The sequence below is a fragment of the Carcharhinus amblyrhynchos genome, chromosome 7 (genome assembly GCF_965287045.1).
Source record: "Carcharhinus amblyrhynchos chromosome 7, sCarAmb.v2.hapA, whole genome shotgun sequence".
Classification (NCBI taxonomy): Eukaryota; Metazoa; Chordata; class Chondrichthyes; order Carcharhiniformes; family Carcharhinidae; genus Carcharhinus; species Carcharhinus amblyrhynchos.
Genome location: NC_137330.1, coordinates 105,853,487 through 105,874,368, shown reverse-complemented (window position 1 = coordinate 105,874,368; position 20,882 = coordinate 105,853,487). Strand labels below are relative to the sequence as shown.

Sequence of the window (20,882 nt, the reverse complement as noted above, 5' to 3'; positions counted from 1 at the left end):
TAATCCAGTTGTCGGCCAAGTGATTAGACAGCAACAATGGCTGATAAACTACGGTCAAAGCTGCCTTAAGCTTCACCTATTTTTAGTTATGAACCTAGTATTACTTAAATACGGCTGCAGCTATATTGTAGCTACTGAGTTGGCTTGTTTATGTGGCCTGACTACAAGTCAAAGCTCTTAGAAGTAGGGGAGCAGGAGCTTACAAGAGTTGAGCTCAACTCTCAACAGGGAATTTTAAATGTACTCTCAAGTACCCAAACCTATTATTCAATAGCTTCATTTAAAATGAAAGAGATACTCTTGAAGTCCAAGGACTATACACCTTGATGAACATGTTAAAAATCAGACCTAAAATGCTACTTTTTATTTGATCATGGCATGTGGGCATTGCCGGTTAGGCCAACATTTATTGCCCATGAAATGGTGGTACTGAATTGCCTTCTTGAACTGTTGCAGTCCATGTGATGTAGATACACTCAATAGCATTCCATGTAACTGCTGTTCTTGCCTTTCTAGGTGGTAGCAGTCATGGGTTTGAAGGTGGCAAAGAAGCATTGGTGAGTTTTTGCAGTGCTTCTTGTAGATGGTACTCATTGCTGTCACTGTGCATTGGTCGTGAATATTTGTGGGTAGGGTGCTAATCAAACAAGCTTTGTCCTGATGGGGTTAATCTTCTTCAGTGTTAAGAGCTGTACTCATCCACACAAATGGAAAGTATTCTATCACACTCTTGACTTGTGCCGTGTAGATGGTGAATAGGCATTGGGAAACCAGGAGACACATTACTCACTGCAGAATTCCCAACCCCTGAACTGTTCTAGTGGCCACAACATAGCTACTATAGCTGGTCCAGTTTAGTTTCTGGTCACTCCAAGATGTTAAAAGTGGGGTATTCAGTGATGATAATGCCATTGAATGCCAGGAGGATATGGTTAGATTCTCCCTTGTTGGAGATGGTCATTGCCTGGCACTTGTGCAGAGTGAATGTTACAGCCACTTACGGGCTCTTGCCCAGGTCTTGCTGACGACGTAGATGGATTGCTTCAGTATCTGAGTCATGAAGGGTACTGAACATTGTACAATCAGGGAACATCCCACCAAAGACCTTATGATGGAAGGAAGGACATTGATAAGGCAGCTGAAGATAGTTGGGCCACGACACCACCCTAAGGAACTTCAGTAGCAATAGCTTTACATTGCGATGACTGACCTCCAACAACAACCATCTTACTTCATACTAGGTATGACACCAACCAATGGACAGCTTTTCCCATTACCACTGATTTCAATTACGCTAGGGATCCTTGATCCCACACTTGGTCAAATGCTACCTGAAGTCACACACACTTCTGAAGTTCCACTTTTTATCCATGTTTGAATCAAAGCTGTAATGAAGACAGGAGATGAGTGGCCCTGGTGGCACCTAAACTGCGCATTGGTGAGCAGGTTATAACTAAGCAAATGCCACTAAATAGCACCATTGATGGTCCCTTCCATCACTTATCCAAAGGTCAAGAATAGACTGATGAGGCAGGAATTTGCCAGGTAGGATTTGTGCTGCTTCTTTGAACAGGACATACTGGGGCAACTTCCCACATTGCTGAGTTAATTGTCCTCCACCATTGATGACTGGATCTAGCAGGACTGCAGAGTTTAGATCCAATTAGTTTGTGGGAATACTTAGTTCTATCGCATGCTGCTTTAGTTGTTTGGCATCAGGGCGCCCTATGTTGTAGCTTTATTAGTTATCACCTCATTTTTAGGTACGTCTGATGCTGCTCCAGACATGCCCTCTTGCACTCTTCATTGCACCAGGGTCAATTCCCAGCTTGATGGCAATGGCAGAGCAGAGTATCTGTTCAAATATTAGGAATGCCACACAACACAATGCAGGGTATCCTCAATATGAAGATCGGACATTTGCACAAGGACTCTGCACTGGTCACTAACACAAGAAAGAAGTTTCACAACACCTGGCTACTGTTGACACCGCAAACTGCCGGCTCCAAGTGGAGTGTTCCAACGCCAGCATCTCCACATCATTACAAACAAGGACAAAGTATGTTTCCCCCCACCTATTGGTTCCCTAACCATTTGCTGCAGATTCTGTCCAGCAGCAACATCCTTCAGGACTCAGCCAGCTTGGTCAGTAATGGTGCTAATATCGATCTTGTCATACGTTGACTATCAACCTTACTCACGTCCCTCAGTATTTTACAGACCTCCATAAAATCATCCCTAAGCCTCCTAAAAAAGCCCCAGTCTATCCAGCCTCTCCTTATAGTTCAAACCATCAAATCTGGTAAGCATCTAGTAAATCTTTTCTGCACTCTTTCTAGTTTAATAATATACTTTCTATAATAGTGACCAGAATTGTACACAGTATTCCAAGTGTAGCCTGACCAATGTCATGTACAACTTTAACAAGACATCCCAACTCCTGTATTCAATGTTCTGATCAATGAAAGCAAACATGTTGAATGCCTCCTTTACTGCCCTGTCTACCTATGACTCCACTTTCAAGGAGCTATGAACATGTACTCCTACATCTATTATAACTCTCCCAAAACGCACATTAACTAATAAGTCCTGCCCTGATTTAATCTACTAAAATGCATCACCTTGCATTTATCCAAATTAAACTCCACCTATCATTCATCAGCCCACTGATCTAACTGGTCAAGATCCTGCTGCAATCCTAGATAACTTTCTCCACTGTCCACCATGCCACCAATCTGGGTGTCATCTGCAAGCTTACTAACCACGTCTCTTAAATTCTCACCCAAATCATCAATATGACAAGTAACAGCGGACCCAGCTCCGATCCAAGGCCAGGGATCCATGGGACAACCCTCCCAGTTTTGGTGCATGCCCCCGGGTGCTAATGAGGACTTTGCAGGGCTGACAGGGGTGGATGTGCCATTAATCCTGGTGCTGGGGTCAAGGCTAGGTGATGCTTCTGGTTTTGTTCTTTAGTCTTTGTAGCTAGGCCCTTCTGTGGGTCTGGAGTCATGTCTAATTCTGACCAGGTAAGGACATCAGATTTCCTTCCCTAAAGGACATTAGTGAGCCAGATGGATTTTTACAACAATTGACAATGGTTCCATAGTCACTATTACTTAGGCTTGAGATTTAATAACTGAATTTAAATTCCACCAACTGCTGTGAAGGGATTTGAACCAGTGTCTCCAAAGCCTGAGCCTCTGGGCTGCCAGCGCAGTGACATCACCACGATCGCTCTGACACTTTCGTGCAGCGTCAAGGAGTGTCAGTGTCATGCAGCGAATAAAAGGACATGTTGCGCGGAAGCAACAAGGCTGCCAACTTTCTATAAAGAAATTCTTGCACCTCAATTTACAAGAAAGGTCAATATGTTCAATGCTCAAAAATAAAAATTTCTACCTTTGCAAATCATTTGCAACTCAGTTATGTTAGTCAGCTACCAAAGATAAAATAACACTGAATGCAATACTGAAAATCCAGGCAGCACACCCAACCAAAATCACCGGTTGACCTGGCTGAAAAAAAATCAAATTACAGACTAACTACAAATTGCTGATGTCGCTAAGCTGCTATAATGTATTTTATTCTAGTCACACAATTTAAAACAATTTACAATACCCCAGTTAGTCATCTGATCACATACCCCATAATTTTCAGATTAATTCACATAGTTACAATTCACTGCATGACCTGGTATTTTAACTATTTCAGACAAAGCTTACATTTTGTAACATGGACGACAGACAACATTACCAACTGAGTGTCTAAAAATAAAGAAATGGGCCAAGGTTAAGCAGGGAAAGCCTAACATTAAATTAGAACCTTAATTTTTCCTCACCTATATTCTACATCCTTTGGTTATCCAACCTGTATCCTATCAAACTCTAAGGTTCATATAAAACATCAAATATTCAAATACCTGAGTATATAGGCTTCTTGCCTGTCTGTCTTTGTCACACTTATGATCAAACAATGCACATTTTCCAATAGCTTGTCCCACTCAAACCTAAAAGAAAGAAACTTTTATTAGTCTTGGAAAAAGATTCCAAAAGTAACAAACAACCCTTATATTACACAAATTACATAACATCCAGTAGATTTCACCTAACAAAACAGTGATGATCCAAATTTGGCTTTTCAATATACATTGCACAACAATCCTCTTAATGCCGGATGGAGAATACCATAAACATTCTGATTACCTGCTGTATGTATACCACACACATGCATAGCACTATCCAAGCTGGTGATTTGTACTGCTTAGTTTATTCCACAAAGGTCTGCTTTGCACTTCAGGTATTACAATCTTTAATGGAAATAGAATAGTTATGAATTCGAAATAGGCTGTCTTAGTTTCCCAATCAACGACATGTTGGACGTGACCATGGACAAAGCTGTTTTAAGATCTAGTTTTGTGTAATGAGGTAGGGTTAATCAGTAATCTCAAGAGTAAAAGATCCTCTGAAATTTATGATTATACAATTAAATCCATAATAGGTTTGAAAGCAGCATACCAGAGTCCAAAACAACAATCTTACACTTAAAACAAAAGAGAGCAGTGACTTAGGTTAATTGGTTAAATAGATTAATGGGTACGGCGCTAAATAAACACTGGGAAACATTTAAAGAAATAATTCAAAATGTTCAAAAATACATCTCATTAAAAAGCAAAACTAAGCAAGAAAGATCCATCATGCCATACTATGGAAGTTATGGCTGGTATTGGATTAAAAGAGGCTTATAATTGTAGGAGAGGGGTCTGGTACCTAAAAGGTTAATGTGGCTCTGAGTACAGAACAGCTTTCAGTGAGGTACAACAACATGACCCAGAGCCAAGATCGGTCTGGAGACGGACTGAGTTAAGACCTAGAATGGGTTCTGCTCCCTACTGTCACTTGTATTGTAAATATGTACACAGTTATAAGTCGTTATTAAAGACTTGCTGTTAACATACTCCAGACTGGAAGCCTACTTTATGATGCCTGAAGCAGGATTCTTCATGGCAATCTCAGGATTAAATTCCCCACCTTCAACAATGCTGAGATATGAAGTAAAAGGACATCGTCAATGGATTCTGCACTGAACCAAACTCCCAATGAAAGCTTCAGATACTGAAAACTAACCAGAAGAAAAAACCTCCAGGGATACAAGAGCCAGGAAACAATAGGTACTGCACTCAGTTCATTCTTCAGACAGACACACATTACCATTTTGAGAAGTCCACCATAAGCTGAAGAGCAGTTGTTCAACAGTAATTGGTGACGCCATCTTGGAAACCTGTACCCAATCTTCCTAAAATCTTCAAAAAATGGATTACAATTCCAATTCCCAGTTCCACTGAGATTCACCCATGGCTCTGACCAGTCACACAATTGGAGTTTGAGGAAAGGATTAAACTGCAGGCCTCAAAATGAAAAAAAAAATCAGAGGCGTAACAAGTTCTTTACTCAATTGTTTCAATAGCAGACATCATTGCACAACAAACTACTGATGAATCATCTGCCAAATCTGATGATGTTTAAGTCTTTCAGCTTGTGATCCAATAAAGTATAAGAGAGTACTAAATTGTCCAGCTCCCTGGGGAAACTGGTTGACTAAGATTAATAACCTCTTCTGGAATGACAGAAGGGTGTGAATATGGAAATTTAAAGTCTGAATCATCTGAGAGATTCTGATGGGTGTTGCAGACGATTCACTTCCCAACATCTTACAATTTAAATGTAAAATGATCTTACCTCCTGCAAGGTATCCAGCTAGTTAGACTGTCTGAAGCATGTGAACAATACAGGACCATCCTAAGGGGAGAGAACACTTCATGGGGCAGAAACCAATCCTCAGTCCACCATATCACAAGGACCCCAGGTGTACTCTCTTCCACTTCTTCCGTCAGGAGAAAGACATATGAGGACATGTTCCAACCAACTCAAGAACAGCTTCTTCCCTGCTACCATCAGACTTTTGAATGGACCTACCTTGCATTAATTTGATCTTTCTCTTCACCCTATGACTGTACGCTACATTCTGCGCTCTCTCCTTTCCTTTACGGTATGCTTTCTGTACACTGCACAGAAAACAATACTTTTCACTGTAAATACAGGTGACAATAAATCAAATATCAGGTCACAGGGATCACTCAGTCAGGGAAAACAAATCCTGAATTGCCCAGAGTGACCGTGCTAGCGTTGCAGTACGAAGCATCCTCACAGGAAAGCTCAGTGGTCCTGTGAGTTATGCTTAATGCTTCCAACTACAACATTTTAGTGAACTGTGCAAGTTGAACATCAGCACCACAGACATCCCAAAAGGCAGGAGTTCAAGGCTGAAGACCCAGAAGATGCACAGCTGTTCTTTTTGGGATCAGAAGATGCGGTCTTTCGTTTTGGAATGCTGATATCCTGGTAAATGGTCCACCAACTGATTTTAAATTAGATTCAGTTGCCCGAACAACAATCCTGTCAGGTGAGGAAATATTGCTCCAACGTTTTTGGATTCAAACAGACACTCTACTGTATGGAGTGTGGGAGTCACTCGTAGCCTCCAGCATTATCTTTGAGCCACTAAGGTATGGTCATAAAAGTCTTTGAGCTGATGTACGCTGTCCACAATCAACCCTTCTTTCTTCTCAGCCTGCATATCCCACAATCTTGTACTGCCAGTGGAAGATGTCAAGACTACCACTGCTGTTAGTCAGCCAGAATAGCACGGTCCCAAGTCCTCAAACACATTCAGACTCTGATTTCACCTGCGACCTCTTTTCTTTTTGAGGAGGGGATTTGTCCATCACAATTCCAGGTCCTCAAAAGCTCCCAACGTTCAGACTAACCTGCCATATAAGATTACCAAAACATCTCTAATGGCAGTGCTATCAGAGAAAGATCAGTTTGAGCAGCCCAGTAAACACAAACCATTGCTTGCATTGGCAATTTACAGTCAGCATGCCAAAGCCTCAAGATGCTGGAACCAATAAAAAGCAGAGATGAGCATGCTACTCAATCTTCTAGCCACAAGTGCTCTCTTCCTTAGCAACGTCCCAGTCTATGGAGGCAAACACCACTAAATAGACAAATAGCATTTTCATCTAAACCGCAAGGGACAAGAGTAACAACAGCTATGCACCACCAAACCAACCAGGCGTAGTTTAAAATCAAGCAATGGAGCAAGCAATATCTAAAGATTAGTCTAACTTCTAAGCCCACTACATGACCAAGCAACATCACAGCATACCACTTTCCAGACAGAGCAATGAGATGCGGAAGGGCTATGAGACCTCCAGGCTGCCTGAACTTCTAACTTCAAGGACCTGGGAGGGTGGAGGTATGGTAGTATTAATGTTAATATTGTAATAGCAATAATGTTAAACAGCATTAAGCTTGTAACAATAAGGCACAAGATATAACAATGCAAAACTCTGAAAACATACAAACCAGTTGTAGGTCATTCAGCCCCTCGAGCCTGCTCCTCCAGACATGGTCTTTAATAAGATCGTGGCTGATATGATAGCAATCTCTAATCTACATCCAAACTACTCCCAGTAACCTAGTATCCCTTGCTTACCAAGAATCTATCCACCACAGCCTTGAAAGCAGTTAAAGTCTCTGCTTTTACCACCTTCAGGGAGAGAGGTCCAAAGGTACACAACCTTCAAGAAAAAAAAAATTCTTCTCCTCTGTATTAAAATGGGTGACATCTTTAAACAGTGACCCCTAGTTCTAGACTCTTCCACAAGGGGAAAATCCTTTCCATACTTTCCTGTTGATTGATAAACAGCTACAACACAGGTGGTGGCCATTCAGCCTATTGTATCTATGCAGGTCAAGGATCTGATTTCATGAATCTCTTTTCCCAGTGCTTAGCCCATAGATCTGGAAGTTGCAGAAGCACATACTTCTCAAATGTTATTAAAGTTTCTGACTCAACTCAAACAGCGAGTTTTATACTCCCATCACCGACTGGATGAAAAACTTTTTCCTCCATTCCCCTCTTAGCCTTCTATCTTAAAACAATGTCCCCCTGATTATTGCCCCTCTACTAATGGAAAAAGTGCCTTCCTATCCATGTCACTCAATCTTATACACCAAAATCAGGTTCCCTCTCAACCTCCGCTGCGCCAAGGGAAACAGTCCTAAGCCTACTGAACTTCTCCTTGTAGTTCAGATCCTTCAACCCAGACAGCATCCTGGTAAATCTCTTCCGCACCCTCTCCAGTGCAATAAGATCCTTCCTGAGGTGACCAGAATTGCACACAGTAATTCAGTTGCGGCCAACCAGCATTTTATACAGTTCCGGCTCTTGCATTCCATGCCTCAGCTAAAGGCAGGTATCCAATATGTTTTCATAATCGCCTTTTCTACCTACATTGCCAACTTCTGGAATCTTTGCATTCCAAGGTCCATCTGATCTTCAGTACTTTCCAGGATCTTATCATTCCTAAGGTAATCCTTTAACTTGACAGCCCTACCCAATTGCATCACCTCACATTTTTCTGGGTTGAATTCTATTTAATACTGATCTGCCCGCCTGACCAGTCCACTTATATCCTCTTGCAATCTACAGCTAACCCCTGTATTATTTACCACCCTATTAATTTTCAATCATCCAACTTCTTGATCATACTCTCTACATTTTGGTCCAAGTCATTAACGTACACCACAAATTGCAAGGGCCCTAGCACTAAGCATTGTGGAACCCCACTGGAAACCCTGGATACCCTGTCACAGAAACATCCCTCTACTATCACCCTCTGCATCCTGCCTCTCACTGGATTCAATGTGCTACTGTAACTTGTATCCCATTGATCTCGTTAACTAGTCTGCCATGAGGGATCTTAGCAAAAGCCTCACTATAGTTTATCTAAAGTTAGAAGATAAAATCATCCCACATGACCATAGGTGCTCTCCCATTAGAGGGAGAAAGGTTTGGGGCCGAACACTGCTGCCTCACAATGTCAGAGACCTGGGTTTGATTCCCAGCTTGGGTCAGTATGTGTGGAGTTTGCAAGTTCTCCCCTTTTTCTGCATGGGTTTCCTCCCACAGTCCAAAGATATGCAGGTTAGGTGCACTGGCCATGATAAATTGCTTCATTGTCCCATGATGCGTAGGTTAGGGCGATTAGCGAGGTAAACATGTGGGGTTACTGAGATAGGGCCTGGGTGGGATTGTTATTGGTGCAGGCTCAATGGGCTGAATCTGCACCGTAGGGATGCTACGACTGGTGGTCATTTAACTGGAGGGGGAGGAGGAGGAGTGTAGTGGAAGGGTTTATTATGTAAAGGCTCATAATGGGACACAGTACAATTTAGTTCACAGTGATGTGAGAAGGCACATGACCAGAAGCAGTCTGGTGATGGACATAACTGGGTTAAGGCCCAGAATGGGGTCCAGTCCCTATTTGTATTATGTATTGCAAATAAGTACATGTTATGTATTGTTAGTAAAGACTCACTGTTAACATACTTCACACTGGAAGCCACCTTCATGGTGTCAAAAGCAAGATTCTTCAACACGTTACAAAGAACAATAGTACGGGTGAGGATTAAGAAAGTTTCAGAAACCAAAGGGTGACTAAAAACTTGGATTAAAAAAGCCAAGAATACAGAAACTGGTTGCAAGAGTTTACAATAAACGGAGAATAGAAGTATGAGAGACAGAAGGGACTAAAATCTGAATACCTAAGACCTGATGGTCTCCACTCTAAGACTTTAAAAGAGGTAGCTGATGGACAGACTAAATGTAACTCAGCCATTTAAGAAAGACAGGAGAGAGAAAGCAGCAAACTACAGGCCAGTTGGCCCAATTGTTGTCAGGAAATTGCACCAATCTGTTATTAAAGAATTCTTAACATTGCATTTAGGAAAACATAGCATGGTCAGACAATTAACATTTTATGAAAGGAAAAGCCAGACACACAATATACTTAGATATACAAAAGACATGTGATAAGGTGACACAAAGAAGGTTAACACACAAGATAAGGGCTCATGGATTTGGGGTGACATACTGGCAAGGATAGAGGATTGGTTTCAGACAAAAAGCAGAATAGGATAAACGGGGCATTTTCAAGTTGGCAGGCTGTAGATAGTGGAGTGGCAAAAAGATGAGTGCTGAGGCTGCAACTATTTACAATCCATATTAATTGCTTAGATAAACAGTCCAAGAATATTGTATCCAATCTTGCAGATAGTACGAAGCTAGGTGGGAACGTAAGCTGAGGAAGTTACAAAGAGGCGACAAAGAAAGACAGACCAGTTAAGTAGGCAAAGTGGCAGATGGGAGTATATCATGTAAGGGAGTATGAGGCTGTTCACATTAATCGTAAGAATGGAAGAACAGAATATTTTTGAAAGTAATGGAACTTTGAAATGTTGATTTCACTTGGGCGTACTCGTATAAGGAGTAAAGTTAGCACGCAAGCTCAGCAAGGGGATTGGAGTACAAGAATTCACAAGACTTGCTATGATTGCACAAGACTTTGGTGACAGCACATCTGAAGTAAGTGGGTGCAATTTTGCTCTTCATACTTGGATCGGAGGCAGAACAGCAAAGGTCCTGGGATAGAAGGGTAGTCCTAAGAGAGGCTGACAAAACTGAGTCTATATTCTCTGGATTTTAGAAGTGATCACAACGAAATAAAAGATTCTGAACGGGCTTGTCAGGGTAGAGACAGGTTGTATCCCCTGGCTGGGGAATTTACAAAAAGAGGGTCTACAGTCTAAGGGGGCTGATCATTTAGGACTGAGAAGGACATTTTTTCCTTAAAAGTCTTGGGTTCATAGATTTTTGATCTTTCGGGGAATTAAAGGACATTGGAGTGGGAAACTTTTCACTCTTGTTCCTATTTCTGTGGTCATGCTTTTAATGGAATGATAAATTTCAATTTTAATAAATACATTCAGTCATTAGCATCTTTTTCCCGTTAGTATTTATACAAACAGTAAGAGCCACAATAAATGCTGAAATTGCAGATGCGTCAGTCTCAGCTCGGCACAATAACATTTAGAAACAATACCCAGGATTAATCTAATTGGTGCCATTGAGCAATAATGAAAAATAGCTCTGGAAAATTGTTTGATTTTCTGGATTAGTTTGTTTAATGAAGTCATGGAGACAAATTGATGAGGATTGTATGGTTGATGCATGCATTGAGTTTCAAAAGAAATTTGATAAGGTATCACATAACAGATTTGTTGGCAAAACTTAAAGGGCAGAAAGGTTCCAGAGGAGATTTACAGAAAGCAATGAGATGAGAAGACTTCAGTTTGGAAGAGACCAGAGAGTCTGAGGAAATTGAAAGAACTCCCTCTGCTCAGTCCATAAGTAGGACCCTGAGCTTCTGGTTTCTTGACATTTTAATTCATCATTGCTCTGATGCTCAACACTTTTGTTTTCAGCCTGTGCTCCAGTGAAGCTCAATGCTAACTCAAGGAACAACAACCCATCTGCCAATTAGCCATTTTATGGGCCTTCTGGACACTAATTGCAATAATTTCAGATTTGGTTTTTGACTTTTTTCTGCCATGCGTCTGTCATAATAATGTTTTTGTCTCTGGATGGAGCTGGTTATCATTCTGACGTTTAAACTTACTCCAGACCAATGTTTCATTTACTATCACCATTAACAACCCCTAAGCCTTTTGTTCCATGAAATCTTATTTTATAATTCCCACCCTCCACCCATACCCGAGCCCTCCCCTCCGCACATTCAATGGCACAAACCCACCACATTTCTCTCCTTCAGTTCTGAAATCATATTTGATTTGAATTGTTAACTCTTTCTCTGTCCACAGATGCTGCAAATGAGACCATTTGCTTTTATTCCTAGAGAATCTTGGGTTGGTCTTCTTAGAGCAATCTAAGGGAAGCTGATTGAACATTCCTTCTGTTTGAAACTACAAATAATCTTACTGCATTCTGACAAACCACAAATGTGTGCTTATTCGTGAATTTCAACTCGCCTCAACAACACTGATGTTCACATATTCATTTGCCTGTTCCAGATGCCAACCGATCTGCTGCAAATTTCCAGCATACTTTTTTTGTTGCTTTATGACTTTACTTATCATGGCTTCAGTGTGATTTCTGACTAGAGGAGGCATTCTTGGCTCTTTTTCCAGATATGGTGCCCTTCCAACAGCTTGTGGACTTGCACCTGCCATCATTATACAGGAATCTTCTAACAGGTTTCCTAATACTCCTCATCTATGCATCAAATTCATCTGGAAAAATACCAGGGAAATTTGACAAATCTTATTAAAACCATCTAAAATGTACTGGTTTTGAAATGGAGTCAACGACGTTATATTTCTGCCCATCTGGAGACAGGTACATGGACCAATCACATTGAAGCACACCCAGAAATGTTTTGATTCCAAAACCTGTGTTGTTGTGCCACTACGTGAGGAAAAGCTGAAGAACACTGCAATTCCGCTTTTAATTTAAAAGCACATTCACCATGTTTGCAGACTCCAGGGATTAAAATCAGTATCCACAGCACTTGCCACCTTTGAGATTCTAACTATTCCAGCTCAAAATTTGACAGAAACAATAGATATTTTACTTCTATGCAGAGTTTTCCATGCAACAAGTAGAAATAGTGACTATACTGTTAAAATCAAAGGAAGAGTAGGGACAGGAAATTAAATACAAATGAGACATTCAGCGCCTGCTTACTTGAGCTCAAGGCTTCATCGAGCTTTCGACCCATAGGTTATATGCAAGTAATGCCAATATTCTATTTGTAATTAGCTTCAGTATTATTTTGGTATCACTTGGTACTTCAATAGCAAAATTAACAGAGCAGATTCCAGCTTGTGCATGTTATACTTAATTGAATGAAAATTCCTCATGCATTGTACAACAAATACCCACTCACTGGCTTGCTTAGTTGAATGAAACACCCAGACGTAGCGATGTTTTGAGCATGTGTTGGCGTGTCCTATGCTCCCTCATATAAAGGTGTTGTTATCTGATTATCCCTCAATTCACTACCAAATTATACTGTTACTGCATAACAATTACAGATTACATTATCCATACCAACTGATAACATTTCTCACTTCAGTTCCATAAATAAATACATACTGGTGTTTGAATAGTGTCTTTCCTTTCAGATAGGATTTCGGAATTTTGATCCTGTGGACTGGACAATACTGCCAGAAGCATACCTATGATAACAATTGCTTTGCATGAAAAATAGCAACATTGAACAGTCATAGAATAATTAGAATTCAAATGAATTATAGGAAATTCCAGGAAAGGGAAAAAGTTTTACTTTTCTCAATGATAATGTTTTTTCAAGGACTGAAAAAACTAAGTTGTATTTTATCATGAATACAACTTAGTCTTTTCCCACATGAAGCAACGCAGGATGTGATGTGAGGACCAAGAATTGAGCTCAAAAAGCAATAGTTAATCAGTAAAGCAGACTAGCGAGGCCGCGTAGCCTACTCTAATAGATGTTCACATAATTACACAGTTTCACCAAGGAAGAGGAAATCTGAAGATGGATCACACTTATGTTCACACATGCATAAATCATTAAAAGTCTAAATGTTGAACACGCTCTCTACACATTAACTCTTTCCCAAACGGACATGTTGTAACCCAATGCATTACAAGGCAAAATTGTACAACAGGTCAAAATTTCATCACACTATTGCACTGGCAGGGCTGGCAAGAAAACTGCAAAACATGCTACGAATTGTCTGAAGGCAAGTGGAAGATTACAAGAACTGCCAAAGAAAGTTCTATTCCTTGATAGCCAAAATAAAACAAAGCACATTTGTTGATTCCCTTCTCTGCATAGATGCGTTTTTATAACTTCACAACATGTGGGGGCTACTGCATTATATGGGCAGTAGTGGTTCAGGACAACTGGGGAATGCACAGTAAACAGTGGCCTTGGCAGCGATGCTGACATACTGAGAACAAGTCAACAAAACTTCATTAAAGATTAAACTAAGGTCTCAGTCTCTTGCAAAACCCTGGGCTTCAAGAGCTGACATTCTTATGGAACTGCAATAGTTAGAAACTGACATTCACCTGCCATAGGAGCAGCGCTCCAAAAGCTTGTGATTTCAAATAATCCTGTTAGACTGTAACCTGGTGTCGTGTGACCTTTCAGTTAGGAACTGAGCACAGATCTTACAAATTCACAGCATTCAGTTAGCCAAATAATCTCTCCTCTAATCTCTACAAAATTACTTTAAAAGACAGGCAATACATTTCAAAACCTTCAGTTGAGTAATCATAAGTTGCTGGCAGCAACCATTTGAACCATCTGCCCCATTATCAACAAACTGTCTAATATACTACCGCAACTATCTTCTGACACTGCTATCATATTCCTTAATACCCAAAAGATTTATCAATTCTTTTAAGCATTCTAAATTACAGCTCTCTGGGGAAGGAAGAGGTGCACTGGAATAGTCAAATCTGGAAATGATAGTATCGTAGCAGATGAGCTCGGTGCAGAAGTGGATGCAGACGATTTGTACGATTGAGGGAACACTCTTGCCAGTAGATCTCATTGTCCAATTGGATTCTGGGATTGTCAATAGTCAGTTCAGCCTGCAAAGAGGGGTGAAATGTGTGAAAATTTCAATGGAAAAATCTGTGGTTCACCCAGACTGGACAGCAAACAAGCATGGTGACAAAGGCAATGAGTGTGTCAGTAATACTTAGTAGTTTAAAGGTCATGTAAATAAGGAGAATAAAAAGAAGCATGGTTGACTGGGTTGATATATGCCCCATCCATTGGCAGTTTCTAAATTTTAAAAATACTTTTACCAGAAAACCAAAGAATTCCTAACACAGGCCTCTCAGCTCATCGAGTTTACACGGGCTCTCCAAAAACACCTCTGCCCTGTCCTGCAACTCTGCGCATTTACCAGCTCTGCGCTAATCCACCTAATCTGCACATCTTGGACTGTGGGAGGAAACCAGGCCACCCAGAGCAAATACATGCTGGCATGCATTGCAAACTCCACAGTTACCCAAGGACAGAATCAAACCTTGGTCCCTGGAGCTGTGAGGCAGCATGGTAACCACTTTGTCACCCTTAATATGTATAGCATATTAAGGCAAGAGCGTCTTTTCAAAAAATGAGAACGGGGCGGCACGGTAGCACCAGGGACCTGGGTTCAATTCCCAGCTTGGATCACTGTCCGTGTGGAGTCTACACATTCTCCCTGTGTCTGTGTGGATTTCCTCCAGGTGCTCTGGTTTCCTCCCACGTTCTGAAAGATATGCTAGTTAGGTGCATTGACCCAAACAGGTGCTGGACTGTGGCGACTAAGGCTCATGGGATACGAGGCCAGGTATCTAGATGGGTGGAGAACTGGCTTGCTAAGAGGAGACAGTAGTAGTGGATGGGGTCCTTTTCTAGCTGGAGGTCTGTCACTAGTCGTATGCCGCAAGGCTCAGTACTGGGACCTCTTCTCTTTGTAGTGTATATAACTGACTTGGAAGAGGGAGTAAGTGGTGTGATCAGCGAATTTGCTGATGACACCAAGATGGCTGGATTGGCGGGCAGTGAGGAGCAGTGTCTGGCAATACAACAGGATATTGATAGGCTGGTATATTGGGCAGATATATGGCAAATGGAGTTTAATCTGGATAAATGTGAGGTGATGCATTTTGGCCGGAATAATGTAGGGGGGAGTTATATGATAAAGGGTAAGCCCATAAGGAGTATAGAAACGCAGCGAGACCTGGGGGTGCAAGTGCACAAGTCTTTGAAGGTGGCAGTACAACTGGAGAAGGTTGTGAAGAAAGCCTATGGTATGTTAGCCTTTATAGAACGGGGTATAGAATATAAGAGCTGGAGTCTAATGTTGCAGTTGTATAGAACGTTGGTTAGGCCGCATTTAGAGTACTGCGTCCAGTTCTGGTTGCCTTACTACCGGAAGGACGCAGAGACTCTGGAGAGAGTGCAGAGGAGGTTTACCAGGATGTTGCCTGGTATGGAAGGACTGGGTTATGAGGAAAGATTGAGCAAATTGGGGCTGTTTTCCCTTGAAAGACGCTGACTGAGGGGGATCTAATAGAGGTATATAAGATTATGAAGGGGATAGATAGGAGTAAACAGAGGTAAGCTATTTCCTACGTTAGAGACACATAGTACGAGTGGCCACGGGCTTAAGGTGAGGGGGGAGAGGTGTAACACAGACATTAGAGGGAGGTTTTTCCACACAAAGGGTAGTGGGGGTATGGAATGCTCTGCTAAGTAAGGTGGTGGAGGCAGGCACGCTGGAGTTGTTTAAGAGTAACTTAGACAGGCACGAGTGGGTTGGAGATGGGAGGATATAGGAGATTGTTTTAAATAAAGTTCATTAGCAGTGGGACGTCCCTGGTAATGTAAAAGGATATGGTATGATAATAATGTTTTTTCTCTTTTAATTCACAGGTTTTAAGTCGGTCCGCCTTGTTGTCCAACGAGAGGCATACATGCGATGGGTCGTACTTGGGCTGCTCTCGAATGTTCGAGATTGGCCTAGTGCTTCATGTCATTAGTGTGTGCTTAAACTGGGACCAGATGCTGGGCAACACGACAGCTCAGTGACTATCACTGTTTGGTGGATTTGGGCCAGTGTCTGTGGGAGTTTGCGCATTCTCCCTGTGCTTGCGTGGGTTTTATCCAGGTGCTCTGGTTTCCTCCCACACCCCAAAGATGTGCTATTAGGCTGATTGGAAGTAATAAATTGTCCCTAAATTAGTTGCCCTCAATGCGGATTGCCATAAAAACAATAGATAAGGGTCATGGGTGGGGGGGCTGGTAATATTAAAATGGCGGCGCAGGCTCATTGGGCCAAAGGGCCTGTTTTTGTTCGTTGACTAGGGGAATTTCACAGTAACTTCACTGCAGTGTTAATGTAAACCTTACTTTTGACTAATAAATAAACTTTTACTTTACTTCTCATAATTTGAAATCTTTATAAACTAAATAAATTGAATTCAAGTGACTTTACCAACACAATACAAGCTTTAAATGTCAACCAGCAAAGAGAAAGGCAGTGTGGGCAATTCTCCCAGTCCTCTGCACTGCTCAAGCCAGGAGACATCAGTAGAAGCTGTTTAGCAGGACATAAGAACATAAGAAATAGGAGCAGGAGTAGGCCATCCAGCCCCACTAGATTTCATGGCCTCTGCTTGTCTCCAGCTCCAAGTTTTCTTTGGGTCATTAGTGCTGCACCAGGAATTTGCACAAAGCTGATTTAAATCTCAATTTACATTCCATTAGTGAGGTCAGGGCCAAAATCTCTGAGCCCACTGGAGTCTCCCCTCCGGCAGGGTTTACTCCTGCTCTCCACTATATCGCTCTATGACTGTCGATGGAATAATGGCTCCCCCGAAATACAAAAACCACTGGTCCACATCATCAAAAGCTTCAATGTTTCATCATTTCAACTCAGGCTTACCCTACAAATGTCAGCCCAATAAGTTGCGTCATTAGTTTTGCATTCTTACACCATTAATAAGTGTCACATAAACAGGTCACTTAAGCTAACTACCAAAGCATTCGTGAAATTAATACCAATTACAACAATGATTAACTTTGAACAAGAAGTCTTACAGTCCAACTCTTGAGTTTTTAATATATAAATCAGCAATTGTAGACATTTGCTTATTAATTCAAAGAGATCAGACTAGCTAGTATGATTCAAGAGACGACGTATAAGATAGGAGCAAATTACTGCAGATGCTGCAATCTGATACAAAATCAGAAAATGCTGGAAATCCTTGGGTCTGACAGTATGAGGAGAGGGAACAGAGCTAATACTGGGTGACCCTTCATCTAAGCAAACACAATATGTACGCTTTGCTAAAAAGTAGCAATGAAGTGGCACAATTCAAAATGCATGAATGCCAAAGTATGAGCAACACTGATTATCTCTGACAGCAATATTACCACGGAGCCTCCAGAGTGCCCAAGGCCATTTGGTCTACTGAAAGAACACTTTACCCATGCCCACCCTGCCCTCACACTATCCCCTTCATCCTGAGCATTTACCATAAGTAATCCACCTAACCCAACATCATTTGGGATTAATTGCTTCCAAATGCAATGCACAAGCACCAAACATTTAAAAAACAGGTGTCCAGCCAATGGTGCAAACTTCTACAATTTAAGCTTTAAAGAATCAGTGACTGCGCAGCAAAAAGACGTTTTGCCTCACACTTCACGGGACTCTTTGTGGTGCCATATTTATACCTTCAGTACATTCAAATTACAATCTTGACGCTGCGTCCATTTTAAAATCTGCCAGTAACTTGTCTTCCAAGCATTGATCGCCCCCACCTGCCCTCCCAGCAATCCCGTCTCAAATTTCATCTTCCTGCTTCTGCCTACAGTATATAAACCGCAGGAAGCGAATAATTAATCGGTGACAATAAGTTTTGATGGCGATCTCAAGGAAAACCCAGTGCTGAGGGCGCCATCCATAGCTGTGGAATGACAAGAACTCAGCACTGCGGGAAAGGTTAATCGAGTGTAATCTCGCTCTCTGTATGTATATACGTACACACACATGTGGAAGCGTGGGAGGGCAGAGATTCCCAAACCCGGGCAACATCTGCTGCCTCATTTCCCACCGCCTGCTCTCTAAAGATGCAATTTTTTTAATTATTCCCGGAGAGCGGGCAGTGGTTGCCCTTTGACTGGAAAAGGCGCAAATAGCACACTCCTCAAATAAAGGAGGGTTGTGGCTGAAAAGGGGCGAAACACGTGATGTGCCCGCCAAAGAGAAGAAAAGCTGCCGAAAGCCAATGCCTCTGGATAAGCAATGGCCAGATTCCCACCAAACTGCAAACACCGAGGGACGTTGGATTGGGAAGCAGCAGCGAGGATTGGGAATCTCTGCCTCATGTCAGACATGGACTTTTCACATAGGTCAGTTTAAAGGTGGAGATAAAACCCCTTCTCAATGTAACATGGAGACAGCCATTTAAAAGCTTGTGTATAAATTGTTGATTATCCGTAATTTTTTTAATCAAAAAACATGTTACCTCCAAAAAGTCCATCAGTTCTACTTTCACCAAAAAAAACCGCCTATTTTCGCCTGCCTCTCAACAAGTCCAGAGTAAAGCTGGATAGGACATGGCACTGCTAACTAAACTTGGTTTAAGATTACAATCTTCTCACCGATACACCAACAAAAAAATCCTGTACACACGTGGAGTAGATTTCGCTAACCCATATACAACCCCACAAATTAATCTTTGTGTTTGGAGCAGAGACTCGTTTCGCACAGTTCGCCCCACTCCCCTCCCTGACACACGCCGAGAAGGGGATCGGGCCAAGGAGTGAAATGTTAACTTTTAAACTAGTAAAAACTAACTAGAGTCGCGGAATGGGCGTGGGACCGGATTCCTGGCCCAAATTTTGTCAGAATGATTCAGAGCTGGGCTTTAAAGGTGACCTGTTGATCACACGGCAATTTTTGGTTCACATGCACGCACGCCTACATCTCCTTACCAGCAGTTCTAAAGAAATCAAACTACTGGATAGTAAAATACTACTGTGCAAGCACAGACCATTAATTCAGGCTGGCGACAGCGTCAAAAATTGGGCCGAGTCCCGCCATGAGGCAGCTTGGCCTCGAACAGGAGGTGAACCTGCATCTCCATTCAAATTACAATGGTCAGTAACCTCCCTTTACTGACACACCAACATTTACTTAAACAGTACAAATGCCTAAACACACTCTCGCTTAGATATGGAAATTCCAAAGGGACACGACTGTAAAAAAACCCACAGCCCCCAAGTCTTGGTGGCGCATTTCTTATTACTGCCTACTGGGGATGGGTGGGGTTACAGTCTCCCTTTACTGCTAGGGGCATGGCTCAAGATAAAATTTCCACATGAAATGGTGGACTTGCTGTTAATGAATCTCACTGCATTTCCTTATATTAAAGAGTAGCTACCTCTCTCCACGCCCCCCCCCAAATATTATGTTAAAACTCCCTGGTATACGAATACACCCGATACAAAAACTGGGCTCCTGATATAATATCTCCCATCACACACTGGATACATTAATAACCTCCCCACACACATTGGACTCCTGACATTATATTAAATCCCTTCATACTGGACTCCTGATACATTAATAATCCCCTCCCAACACACAACCTGGGATCCTATTATATCGATACTTTACATTAATAAATCCCCACAGGTTGGATTCCTGACATATTTTAACCCTCCCAACCCACATCGGGCTCCTAACATTGTAGCAATACACTTTAGCCCTTAACAATACACTCCGTCTTGACATATTAACCCACCATCCACAGAGCCTCTGATATGTTAACCCCACCCACCCATATACTTAACCCCTAATATTAAACAACCATCCACACACAGGACACCCTGATATATCAACTACCCACACACATTGGGTCCCTGATATACTAACCCTGCTCCCCCAAACTGAGCCCTGATATTAATCTCCCACAGCCCCTGGTATATTGACCACCTCCCCACAGACAAGCTGGGCCCCAGGTATTGACCCCCTCTCCCTCCCCACACTGATCCCCTGATGATATTGACCCCCTCTCCCTCCCCACACTGATCCCCTGATGATATTGACCCCCTCTCCCTCCCCACACTGATCCCCTGATGATATTGACCCCCTCTCCCTCCCCACACTGATCCCCTGATGATATTGACCCCCTCTCCCTCCCCACACTGATCCCCTGATGATATTGACCCCCTCTCCCTCCCCACACTGATCCCCTGATGATATTGACCCCCTCTCCCTCCCCACACTGATCCCCTGATGATATTGACCCCCTCTCCCTCCCCACACTGATCCCCTGATGATATTGACCCCCTCTCCCTCCCCACACTGATCCCCTGATGATATTGACCCCCTCTCCCT

General features: G+C 42.1%; 1 protein-coding gene across 6 annotated transcripts in view; it reads right to left on the bottom strand.

Annotated features, from left to right (window-relative positions):
• The window catches only part of amd1 (adenosylmethionine decarboxylase 1), a 43,841-nt gene that overhangs the window by 22,435 nt on the left and 524 nt on the right, over positions 1-20,882 (bottom strand). The window contains exons 1-2 of one of the 6 annotated variants that reach the window (XM_080192914.1): positions 18,212-18,232; positions 3,923-4,009 (exon numbers count right to left, since the gene is read on the bottom strand). The exons of 1 other annotated variant lie outside the window; for it this stretch is intronic. Coding sequence is in view for 1 of the 5 variants with exons in the window: in XM_080192909.1 (XP_080049035.1) it covers positions 3,923-4,009 (87 nt within the window). In the remaining 4 variants the exon portion in view is untranslated. Of the gene's footprint in view, positions 1-3,922; positions 4,010-4,205; positions 4,687-14,392; positions 14,536-18,171; positions 18,192-18,211; positions 18,233-20,882 lie in introns of those variants that run through there. 4 more of the 6 variants (XM_080192913.1, XM_080192912.1, XM_080192911.1 and 1 more) reach the window with 4 other exon arrangements.